The following is an 11,297-nucleotide window of genomic DNA, read 5'->3' on the forward strand; positions in this document are numbered from 1 at the left end:
AGCTCTTTGAGGTAGAGAAAAAAGGAACTTAGGTGAAGTAATTTTGAGGTTTACCACGAAAAAATATTTAATACTTTGCCTTCCGCTAATTCTTAAAATACAATTTTTTATGCTCTTTTTCTTTCATTTAAGTGCAAACTTGCTGACCCCTGTGCCTCAAACACCCTGTGCCACAATCGAAGTCCCGGATATTGGTGTCCGCCATGCCCTGAGGGCTACGCGGGCAAAGAGGTTCATGGGATGGGACTGTATTTCGCGAGGAACAACAAACAGGTATGGGAAATGCGTTTTTTGGGGGACCAGATACGTTTTGCTGTAAGTTTTCGTTATTAATTGTATTGCTAGTCAGAAATCCCATTCAAGCAACCATTGTATTATTTGTTAATTCGGATACCGAAGATATTTTGAAATAATATATTCCTGACAAAATCAGCATTATTTTTTACCCTTAAATAATACACAATATAATTAATAGGTAATACGACTACATGCTTCTCCAATTTCGAAATAATTGGATCAGAAAAATTCCGAGAACTGCCAAATTGGACGAGGCCTCCAATTTTTTCCAAATTGGACAGCATGTAGTCCTATTACATATACAAACATTGGTAGTCAGTTTGGTAGTAAAGAAGCAAACAAACAAACCCTGAATAACCCGAGATAGTAAATTTTTTTGCCTATTCAGTGTCATTACAAGCTATATCAACCAAACAGAGTCAATGTAAAAGCAGTTACCTCAAGCAGTAATTGATGTCCTTCTCGAAAAGGTTTTCTCGACGACTAAACACTTTTCGAACCCAACGCCACTCGCAAACTGCAATATTAACATCTCACTAAACTCTTCATTTGCTATTCGTCGTCTTTATCAACGTAGATTGCACCATTGCAACGTAACCTTGTGCCCAGGTTGTGCAATGACATAATTCACTTTTCGCCCCAAACACCGTACATCATTCCTACAACTACTCAGTACATGTACACTATCCAATAGTTATTGGATAACTCTGCTTAATATACAATTCAATAACTGTTGGATACAACTACTCGATATACAATCCAATAACTATAGGATACAACTACTTGATGTACAATCCAATAATTATCGGATACAACTTAACTTAATATACAATCCAATAACTATTGGATACATCTACTTAATGTACAATCCAATAATTGGATATAATTAACAATTATTCCACGAGCGCGCGTTGGATATGAGATGATAGATAGCCAACGAGGCGCGTAGCGCCGAGTTGGCTATAATCATCTCATATCCAACAAGCGCAAGTGGAATAATTGTTTTATTAAAAACAATCAAGAAATATTGCTAGATCTAACTGATTTCGCTGTGAGAGAAGAACCAGCAGACAATTTAATGGCCGCCATTTCTTGGCTATGGTATAATTGCTCATATACCATGGCCGCTCAGCCAATCAAATCCCTTGAATTGCATTATACAATGATCCAGTTTTTAATAACACTCGATATACAATCCAATAATTATTGGATACAACTACGTATACTCGATATACAATCCAATAATTATGAATATATTAATATATCAATCTGTGACTACGATGAAGAAAAAAATACGACGACGACGAAAACCGTTGTATGCCGAAACTTTGACGCCGTCTGCCCCAAGGCATCCCGCGCAATTAGTGAACAAAACGACGAAAGGACTCATAACCGAGATCTTTTCCAATTGCATGTACACTGAGCTGAGTGAAAGCCTTTCTAACATTTGACCATACGTTGTTGTAATTCGTTAAATCGAGGTATACTTTACGTTTGGGCTTCCGGATTATGTTCGTTATATCGAAGAATTCGTTATATCGAGGTTTTATTCCATACATTTTACTGTAACTTTGGCCGGGACATAGAATATCGTTCGTTATATCGAGGACTTCGTTAAATATAGGTTCGTTAAATCGAGCTTCCACTGTAATGCGGTCTCTCCGTAGTTACTTCATGGACCATCGCTTGTTTAATTAACGGGGTTCTTTGGCATTTTTCTTCTAGGTTTGCTCAGATGTTGATGAATGTGCGGAGGATCCTCCTAAATGCGCGAAAGAATCAAAATGCATCAACACCTTGGTGAGTTAAGTCGCTAGTCAGCCAGTCAGTTAGCCAATCAGTCAGCCAGTTAGTCAGCCAGCCAGTCAGTCAGTCAGTCAGTCAGTCAGTCAGTCAGCCAGCCAGCCAGTCAGTTAGCCAGTCAGCCAGTCAGTCAGTCAGCCAGTCAGCCAGCCAGTCAGTCAGTCAGTCAGTCAGTCAGTTAGTCAGTCAGTCAGTCAGTCAGTTAGCCAGTCAGTCAGTCAGTCAGTCAGTCAGTCAGTCAGTCGGTCATTCAGTTAGCCAGTCAGCCAGCCAGTTAGTCATTCAGTCAGTCAGTCAGTCAGTCAGTCAGTCAGTCAGTCAGTCAGTCAGAATCAGAGCCAGCTAGTCATACAGCTAGCCCGTCAGTTATCCGGCAGTCAGCAAGACAGTCAGCTAGCCAGCCAGTCATACAGCCAGCCATCCAACCTGTCATTCATTGAGCTAGTCAGTCAGTCTGACCTTTTTCACGATTTTTGTGAAATCCCTCAATTGTTTGCTGAAATTCATTATTTTCTAACAGTTTCTGCTCTTCTGTGTTGCAGGGTTCATATGAATGCGGAGACTGTCCACCAGGTTTCACGGGAGATCCCTATCGGGCGTGTTACTATTTAAGCTTCTGCGACCCTAGTGATCCTAGAAGCAACCCGTGCAGCCAATACGCAAAATGCACTCGACTGGATAGCGGAAGGAGTTACCTGTGTCAGGTAAGAGAAAAAACACGGACATGGAATATTGCAAAGGATCTTTACTCCATTAACTGGAGACAATCCGTTGTATGCTCATAAAAGTGAATAAATTCTAGATGATGATGACGATGGCAGTGAAAAAAAAAATGATAATGGTGATGATAATGATGATGATGACGACGACGACGACGACGACGACAATTAAGACGGGGATGGGCTACTTCTAAAACGGGCGGGCAATTTTACAAAAATGGCCTTTGTCTGCTCTGGTAAGGGTTAGCTCCGCCTCTCTCGATAGAGGACAGCAAGAAGTAAACGACACCATTTTCAAAGGTGGGAGAACTGGCGTCATACTAAGAACATATTTGGGGAAAGGTGTAAATTAAGTTCTCTCCTTTTTCAGTGTCACACAGGCTTTGCTGGCAATGGGCACTTTTGTGCTGAAGATGTCGATTTCGACGGTTTTCCCGAAGTCGAGCTGAACTGTTCGGAGAAAGAATGTCGCAAGGTGGGAATAACAAAACAAAACAAAAATAGATAACATGCTAAATCATGCGTGTAGGGTGCCACGCCATTAAAAAATAGGCGTTTATTGCTAGCACGCGGCTAGAATTTACTGAGGATCCAGCTGACTGGGATGTTTACATTTGAGCAAGGAAAAGCTCGGAAGATTGTTTCGTTATGAACAAACTGAAGGGGATTCCATCATTTACATACTTTCACATTTTTGAGATGTGGCTTGGGGCGAGGTGTTTTAACTGGAAAAAGTGAATTAATTGAAATTAATCACACAGCCTCAATTGCTCGAAAGGCGATTATAAATTAACCATAATTCAGTTGGAAATGTTGTAACGCACATGGTTAGTTAAAAGTATGTTTATCGCCAAGTTTTAGTTACGGGTTGCAAAGTAACGAAAGGAATGGACCAAAGTGAATTCACAAAAGTCCAAATTGTGAGCTGAGTTGTAGAGAATAATGTAAATTTCGCCCGAGCCCTGCTTTCACTTAAGGTGGCTCTGAACCCGTCCCTACAATTTTTTTAAACTTTGCAAAACGTTTTAACTGAACATGCTAATCGCAGTTCTATAGAGGTCACCGAGCTCGTTTTTGAGTTATAACCACCTAAAGCTAAAATCAGGGGCGTTTTTAACGGGCTATGTGTTGCTATGATAACCTATTATGTCGAAAAGCTGACCATAACTTGCTTGCCAATAGTTGGGCATTTGTTTGATACCATTATTGTTCTATCAACTGATAAGGAGTGGTAGTGGTCCACCAAATTATAAGTGCTGGAACCCGTTGTGAGCCACCTTAAAAAGGGTACCTGCAAAAACGTTAAGTAAGATTAGTTTTGTGGCCGGGTCCCAATACAATACTTTTCACATTTTAGGATAACTGTCCGCGTATAAAAAATCCCGATCAAGCCGATCTTGATGATGACGGCATTGGAGACATCTGCGATGAAGACTTGGATGGCGACGGTATCAAAAATGACCAGGTAAGTGACCCAGACGTCGAGAGACGGAACAATATTAGTCACCATCGTGGGACCCGTGATGTGTGAATTAAGTTTGTTATTAGTTCTCATTCCTGGGACTCGTTTTGGTCAAATCCTTTTTATCGATTGGTGCCAACTTTTAGTACAAACTTGCCATTGTGTTGTATAAATTGTCAATAAACATCGAATCCCTTCTTAGGAAGATCGTGCACGTAAAATAGCTTTCGAGCCCTCCAAAATAATTTTGCTTAAATCTTCTCGTTGAGTGGCCCTGTATGAATGATCATGATGAAGGTTTTCTTCCACAAACCCTCTGCTATTAATAAGTTCACTAATTTGACACTTTCCCTACAGGACAATTGCCCCCGTCACGCCAACTCGGAACAATACAACAATGATGGTGATTTACTTGGTAATATCTGCGACAACTGTCCGTTTGTAAGTAATTCGTATCAGGCAGATATTGACGAGGATGGTATCGGTGACGTTTGTGACAAGGACATTGATGGAGACGGTAAGATGGTTATAGTTCTCTTAAAAGTTGGGTTATTAAAGTTCACCCAACCCTTAATTTTTTCAATGAAATAAAATCCCCTTGGCGGTGAAACCACTCGTGGTTTCACTTTAGTTTTGAACATTTTATGACGTCATTTTATGGTCCATAAAGGTATAGGCAATAGGAAACTGCCGTCGATTTGTTAAATTAACATAATTAGTGCCAAACAATATTCTCGAGGAGAAACGTTATTCTTCGGTGAAAAAGAAAGGAGTTTATGAATTTGTTCAGGAACAATTTCCTTCCATGGGCTGTTGTTGCGCGTAGGTGCACAGCGGAGAGCTTTCCTTACAAAGAAAATTTCGTCTCCAGGCCATCAAGTTGAATTTCATATACTGATAAGTAGTTTTCTGGTAGTTCAGATAAGTAAACTAACATTTCAATCAAGGGATAAGCGTTCGATGCAATGCGTTTAGAGGGCAAACTACCAGGAAACGAACTTCACAAATGGATCGTACGTTTATCCGTTGCGTGAAATGTCAGTTTCCGAACTTACGTATCTGTTTTTTGGAGCTAGTGTCCAATACACTTCTCAAAAATTTATCTTTTCCTTGTTGCTCTGCAGGTGTACTAAATTCCAGGGATAACTGTCGTTCCATATATAATCCACAACAAGAAGATGAGGATGGTGATAGTGTGGGTGACGTCTGCGATAACTGCCCTTCAGTACAGAACAGGAGACAGGTAAATTAAGTGCTTTTAACGACTTTGTCTCCTAAAACAGATAAGGGCAGCGTACATCTTAGCAAGAGATTTTGAAATCCAAAAAGAAAAGTCAGGGTAACCACGCGTTTTTCATTAAAAACAAATTCTCACACCTTTAAAATTCGCAAAACAAGATATGGAATTTCTGTTATAAATTTTAGCTTGATTATTTCTGAAATTTTGTTTTTACCAATTTTCTTTTTTTTAGAGTTCAATAACACTTATAAAGGTCTCTTTTTCTCGCATATAGTCATAAAGTACGCAAAAATAGCGTTGAATTGGAAGGCACCGTCAGACCATCCCGAGATGCGCAGAACGTATGCGCAGTGGCAAAAGGAGCAGCACCGTCTTTAGTGGTTCTGTTTTCGCTACAGACGTCATAAAGAGGGGGTGGGGGGCGGGGGGATAGAATATTACATTACCTTCTCACCCAACAAAACGTCACTTTGGAGATGAGGACCAAAAAAGGTTTGTCGGGCCAAAAATAGCTGCGGGATATTGTTTCTATTGGACTTTTCACTGAAATTGAATGATTGAATGGCTGATTTGCCTTGTTGATAGAGTTATTTATTGATAGATTGGTTGATTTACTGAGTTGTGAATTGATTGCCTGCTAAATATTTATTTACTAATTGACTAACTGATTGGTTCATAGAATGACTGACCGTCTGATTGATTGATCCATTAATTGATTGATTGATTGATTGATTGATTGATCGATTGATTGACTCTTGTCTTAGTATGATAGAGACGATGATGGTATCGGGGACAACTGCGACACGAACCGCGATAGTGATAATGATGGTGTAGATGACATGATTGATAACTGCAGAGGTTTAGCAAACCCGGATCAAATAGATAATGACAAAGATGAAAAAGGTGAGTGGTGCTGCTTTCTCGAAGGTTGTTTTTTGCTGTTTGTGAGATCTACATGCACGGCTGTAGATCTAGTCTCAGTTGCTCAGATCGACGATACAAAGACTATAACTGCTCCTTTACTCCAAACCAGAAATCAACGTATCACAATGGATGTATAAAGTGCTCGAGAGGCTCCTTTTCGTGGCACAAAAGAAGCACATACATGTAGTTTACGACAGCCAACCCATTTTACCGAGCATCTTCTTTGTGTAAATGATTTCAGTAATGTCACAGCTTACACCGAACGATCTAGTTTCATTATATTCCAGGGCCCAGTTGTTCAAAGCCCGATTTAGCTAATCCTGGATTAACGCAAACTTTGACTCGAGTTTAATTGCTAATCAAAAAAGATTCTTCCAAAAGATTATTGGCCTTCAGTTTTTACTTAGACTTTTTTTTACCTCTAGCTCGAAATTAACCTTTAAAACCAGTTTTAACGAGCTAGATGAAAACCTAGAGTAACTTCTAATCGTGGCTTAGCCTTAATCGGCTTTCGAACAACCCGGCCCAGGACTTGCAATGTAATTACTCTGCTAGTGTACAGGAACAGTAGTAATTATCTTTGGTTGCGCGTGACCAGGATGGAAGTGGATTACAACTTTAAAACATTCTCCAAGAGCAATTTCGTGTTGTGCAAAAGCACTTTTTCACTGTATATTGGCGCAATCTTAACGCAAACATAGCAAAATCGCCCGTGGCAATTCCTTTATTAGTGCTTAAGATTTGAACGAGGCACTTGTGTACTATTCATAGTACATGAAGTCTTTGTCAACGGGCTTAACTGTATTTTCTGTACTCTCCAGGCGATGCTTGTGATGACGATGACGATGATGATGGTGTTCCCGACAGGATTGATAACTGTCAATTAGTACCCAATCCCACTCAACGAGATTTGAACGGTTGGTACCATTTTCTTGAGCGAGTCATCTTGCATGTACAGAAACCATAGATAATAAATTTTTCGCGCTTCTATAAAGAAACACGAGTTTGGAAAAACGAGAAATTGAAACATGAAACTTAGATGAGTTTTCCACCAGCTCCTTCGACTGATGATTAATCATACGTACCAAAGGGAAAATTGTGTTCTCTATTTCCTTTAACAGCTAGCCAACGGACAGTTCAGCGGCTTTCAACCATTTCGAACGTGCGTTTCCTAAATGTCAAGAGAGCGCATTTTCTATACATAATTTTGCTCAATTCTCGGGACTACCCGTAAACAATAGCCAACTGGAGATTGAAAGCTTCAGCAGACCAATCAGGGGTTCACAGCAGCTCCATGTTTAATGAGTATAAATAAAAACTAGCAAATAGCAATATCAGTCATCCGGCTCTGGAGAGCAGCAGATGTTACTGTACGCAGCACTTGGAGGCTTGAATTCCCGAGTTATGAATTCACCGACAATATCTTATCGTAATTTATTTTTTAATTAACTTTGTTATTTCTTTCAAAAGTTGCGAAGGCTCGCTAAAATAAGATCACTTTCCTAACTCCCCCACAGGCAATGGACTAGGGGACCCCTGTGACGGCGATTTCGATGCTGACAAAGTCCCGGACGCTGAAGATGCCTGTCTGGTGAATCATCACTGTTCGCGCACAGATTTCACCAGATTGCACAAGATCAATCTGAGTCCAAATGAACAGCCGAGCAAACCGGCTGTATGGGTGGTCGATTCCACAGTAAGGATTACTTCTTGAGAATTCTTTTTCAACAAATAGTGCATTACTAATTAAAACCTTTGAGGCGCACCGGTTCACGTGACATCACTCTGGAAAGTTGCGTGACTAGATCAGTTGAAAGCGTACCCTTACATAGTCATGAAATTTTGAGAAGTAATTACCTCAACCTCTCGGAATTTCATTGTTGACGGGGGCCATCAATAAGATAAAGGAGTGAGAACACCTTTAATTTTTTTGTTATAGTTCCTCAGTTTTAAAGGCGAAAAAGCAGAACCATTGGCTATTCCTACGGTTCTTTTCTTCAGTTTGTTATAACTGGTTTATAGGTATTATTGATGACATAAACAGACGTTTTTTAGGAGTTTGAACTCACTATCACTAGCACTACACTCCACCGGGTTTTAAGTAGAAAGCTAAGGCCGAGTTCGATTTATAAAAGGATGTATAAAATGAATGTTCCTACACTGGATTTTCCGTTTTAGGTAAATTTGGGAAGACTCAGTCTGCAAGCTCAAGTCACACACCTGAATATTTAAGAGCTATTTCTGTGTTCCCTTAATTCCCAAAACCTCTTTCGAGGGATTTTCCAAAGTAATCATTGTTTGTTTTCTCATTCGAGCAACCGTCTAAGTCAGTTAAGAATTTAATGATCGGTATTTTTACAGGGAACTAAAGTAACAGAAACAGAAAACAGTGATCCTGGACTTGCCATAGGTAGGTACAACCCCCGAGGGGGGAAGGGGTACTTAAGAAATCTTATACGGGGAGGTTCCGCCCCCGAGGTCCACCCCTTACCCTTTCATGTCCCCGTTTTGACAAAAAAGGTAACCCTTTCATATACCTTCCATAGGAAATGGTACCCCATTCACATACCTACAGTAGAAACACACTATTGTTTTTGTTGGGTCTGTTCGAGATATTTTGAAAGGTCCTTTTAGATACCTTAATGACACATTTCCCTACCCTTGTCTATACTTCGGCTCGTGAAATCTCTACCCTTTCATACACCTCCATCCTAAAAAAGGTACTCCTTTCGGGCGGAACCTCCCCGTATAGTCCATTATGGGGAACCCCCCCCCCCCCCCCCCATCCCAGGTAAATCCTTAGATTCATATCATACGTGTACTGTTTGTAATTTTACTCGTTTTCTGTATACCCTCAATGCATGTTTGTGTCAATGAAAGCCTCAAAGATTACAATTACTAAAGCTTCTTTCGCGAGCTGACTGAAATCCTTCAACTTAACTCATGCGTTGCGTTTTCCGACAATTATTTTTCTGATTCCATTTCTTTTTTTTTCAATGAATTGTAGGAGATGTTCGGTTTGCTGGTGTGGACTTTTCTGGCACACTGCATGTGGCAACAACACACGATGACGACTTCGTAGGAATAGTGTTTAGTTACCAAAGCAACAAAAAGTTCTACCTTGTATCATGGAAACAGAGAGAGCAGGTGTACTGGGTCATGAAGCCGCTTAGAGCTGAGGCTGTAGCAGGAATTCAAATTAAGGTAATACTGCCATAACGTTTGGGCAATAAACGTATTAAAACAGGCAACATTTGAGCAAGTTAGGGTTCACATGATCTTTTCTTAGGTTTGTGATTTAAGGTGCTGGTAATCTTATAGTGGAGAGGAAAGAAGAAAAGATGGCTTTGCCATGACTGTTTACCTAGTTAACTTGCTTGCATGTAGGCTACATGCAGTTGATTTAGTAACTTCACTGAGTGATTCAGTAAACGAATGAATGACTGGCTTAACTAAGGAAACGACTGTCGGACTAAGTGACTGACTCGATGACAGGTATAACTGGAGGTCTGGAGGTCTGACTGACTTTATGGCCGACGGACTGTTGTCTGGGTATCTGACTGACTGGCAGGCTGGCTGACCGACTGATTGATTAGCTGAGTGTCTGAGAGACTAAAGGACGGATAGACTAACTGACGAACTGCCTGACTAATTCGCTGAATTACCGGACGGACAAACTGATTGGCACAATGACTGTCTGAATGGCTAGCTGCCTGGTTGGATGGCTGACGGTCTAAACGACTGCCTGTGTGGCTGACGGATTAGTTAATGGATACGGGATTGAGTCATTAATTGACTGGCTACCAGCCTGGCTAACCCAAGAGTTGTTCCACGAGATAAATTTTAGAGAAAGATGTAAAGGCGCCATTCGTAGGGCGCCCTTGGTGAAATTAAAAATAAGGTCATGCCGTCAGTTACGTAAAAACGGTACAATGTAATTGAAATTGTTATTTTTTTCTTCCTTTGTAGCTTGTTAACTCCAATACTGGTCCAGGTGATGCCCTTAGAAATGCACTCTGGCATTCTGGTGACGCCGAAGGACAAGTAAGTAAAATTTAACCAAATTGGTACCGTCTCCCCTTGGAGAGGCTAAACCCCCGAGGTCCAAACCCTTAACCTTTCATGTACCTTTTTTTTTTTTCATATACCATTTCATATACCATTTTTGACAGAAAATGTAACCCTTGGCATCTCTTTTCGGTCGGTCTGTTTGAGATATTTTGACAGGCCCTTTACCTTACCTTCAGATGGGGCGTTTAACGATCGATAGCTGACGGCAAGAGATTCAGATTCCCATTTCGTGATGTTGGAAAAGAAAACAAGTGTTGTAACCAAATGCCATTGTTTTTAGACCAAAGAAATTTGGCGAGATGAAAACCTGGTAGGATGGAAAGACAAGACGGACTATTCCTGGAAATTGATTCATAGACCAAGCATTGGATTAATAAGGTAAATGGACTTCCACTTAAAAACTGCGAGCAGTCCTTGTTATTCCTCAGGGACAGCAGCATGGGATTTTTATTAACGCCCGTTAAAATTGCACAGCAGGGCAAATCCACCTTATCTTGAGCTTTCTTCTTTTGCGAATTTCTTGCATTTGAGCATTGCAGAGTATTCTAGGGATCCGGTAGTAGTTTTATAGAATATACGAGCTTTTCACAGTAACTGCTCTGTCGTTTACTTTTAGATTAAAAGTATTCTCGGAAGGGGAAAGAGTAGTAGACACTGGATATATCATTGACAAGACCCTAAAGGGCGGAAGGCTTGGGCTGTACGTGTTTTCACAGTCGCATGTGGTCTGGAAGAACATGGCTTACAAATGTAACGGTTAGTAACCTGAATGTCGCTTGAC

The 11,297-nt window shown here is 40.5% G+C and overlaps 1 protein-coding gene across 11 annotated transcripts in view; it reads left to right on the plus strand.

The window, feature by feature from the left end:
• LOC146451207 (cartilage oligomeric matrix protein-like) overlaps positions 1-11,297 on the plus strand; it is a 59,255-nt gene that overhangs the window by 44,678 nt on the left and 3,280 nt on the right. For all 11 annotated transcript variants that reach the window (XM_085099285.1, XM_085099291.1, XM_085099288.1 and 8 more), the window contains 15 exons: positions 133-273; positions 2,023-2,097; positions 2,643-2,804; positions 3,190-3,294; positions 4,177-4,284; positions 4,639-4,798; positions 5,406-5,524; positions 6,286-6,424; positions 7,267-7,362; positions 7,963-8,141; positions 8,807-8,855; positions 9,453-9,649; positions 10,415-10,489; positions 10,797-10,894; positions 11,133-11,272. In XM_085099285.1, the coding sequence (XP_084955411.1) occupies positions 133-273; positions 2,023-2,097; positions 2,643-2,804; positions 3,190-3,294; positions 4,177-4,284; positions 4,639-4,798; positions 5,406-5,524; positions 6,286-6,424; positions 7,267-7,362; positions 7,963-8,141; positions 8,807-8,855; positions 9,453-9,649; positions 10,415-10,489; positions 10,797-10,894; positions 11,133-11,272 (1,843 nt within the window). The remainder of the gene's footprint in view (positions 1-132; positions 274-2,022; positions 2,098-2,642; positions 2,805-3,189; positions 3,295-4,176; positions 4,285-4,638; positions 4,799-5,405; positions 5,525-6,285; positions 6,425-7,266; positions 7,363-7,962; positions 8,142-8,806; positions 8,856-9,452; positions 9,650-10,414; positions 10,490-10,796; positions 10,895-11,132; positions 11,273-11,297) is intronic.

The sequence above is a fragment of the Pavona decussata genome, unplaced genomic scaffold (genome assembly GCF_977016875.1).
Source record: "Pavona decussata unplaced genomic scaffold, jaPavDecu1.1 SCAFFOLD_391, whole genome shotgun sequence".
In the NCBI taxonomy this organism is placed as follows: Eukaryota; Metazoa; Cnidaria; class Anthozoa; order Scleractinia; family Agariciidae; genus Pavona; species Pavona decussata.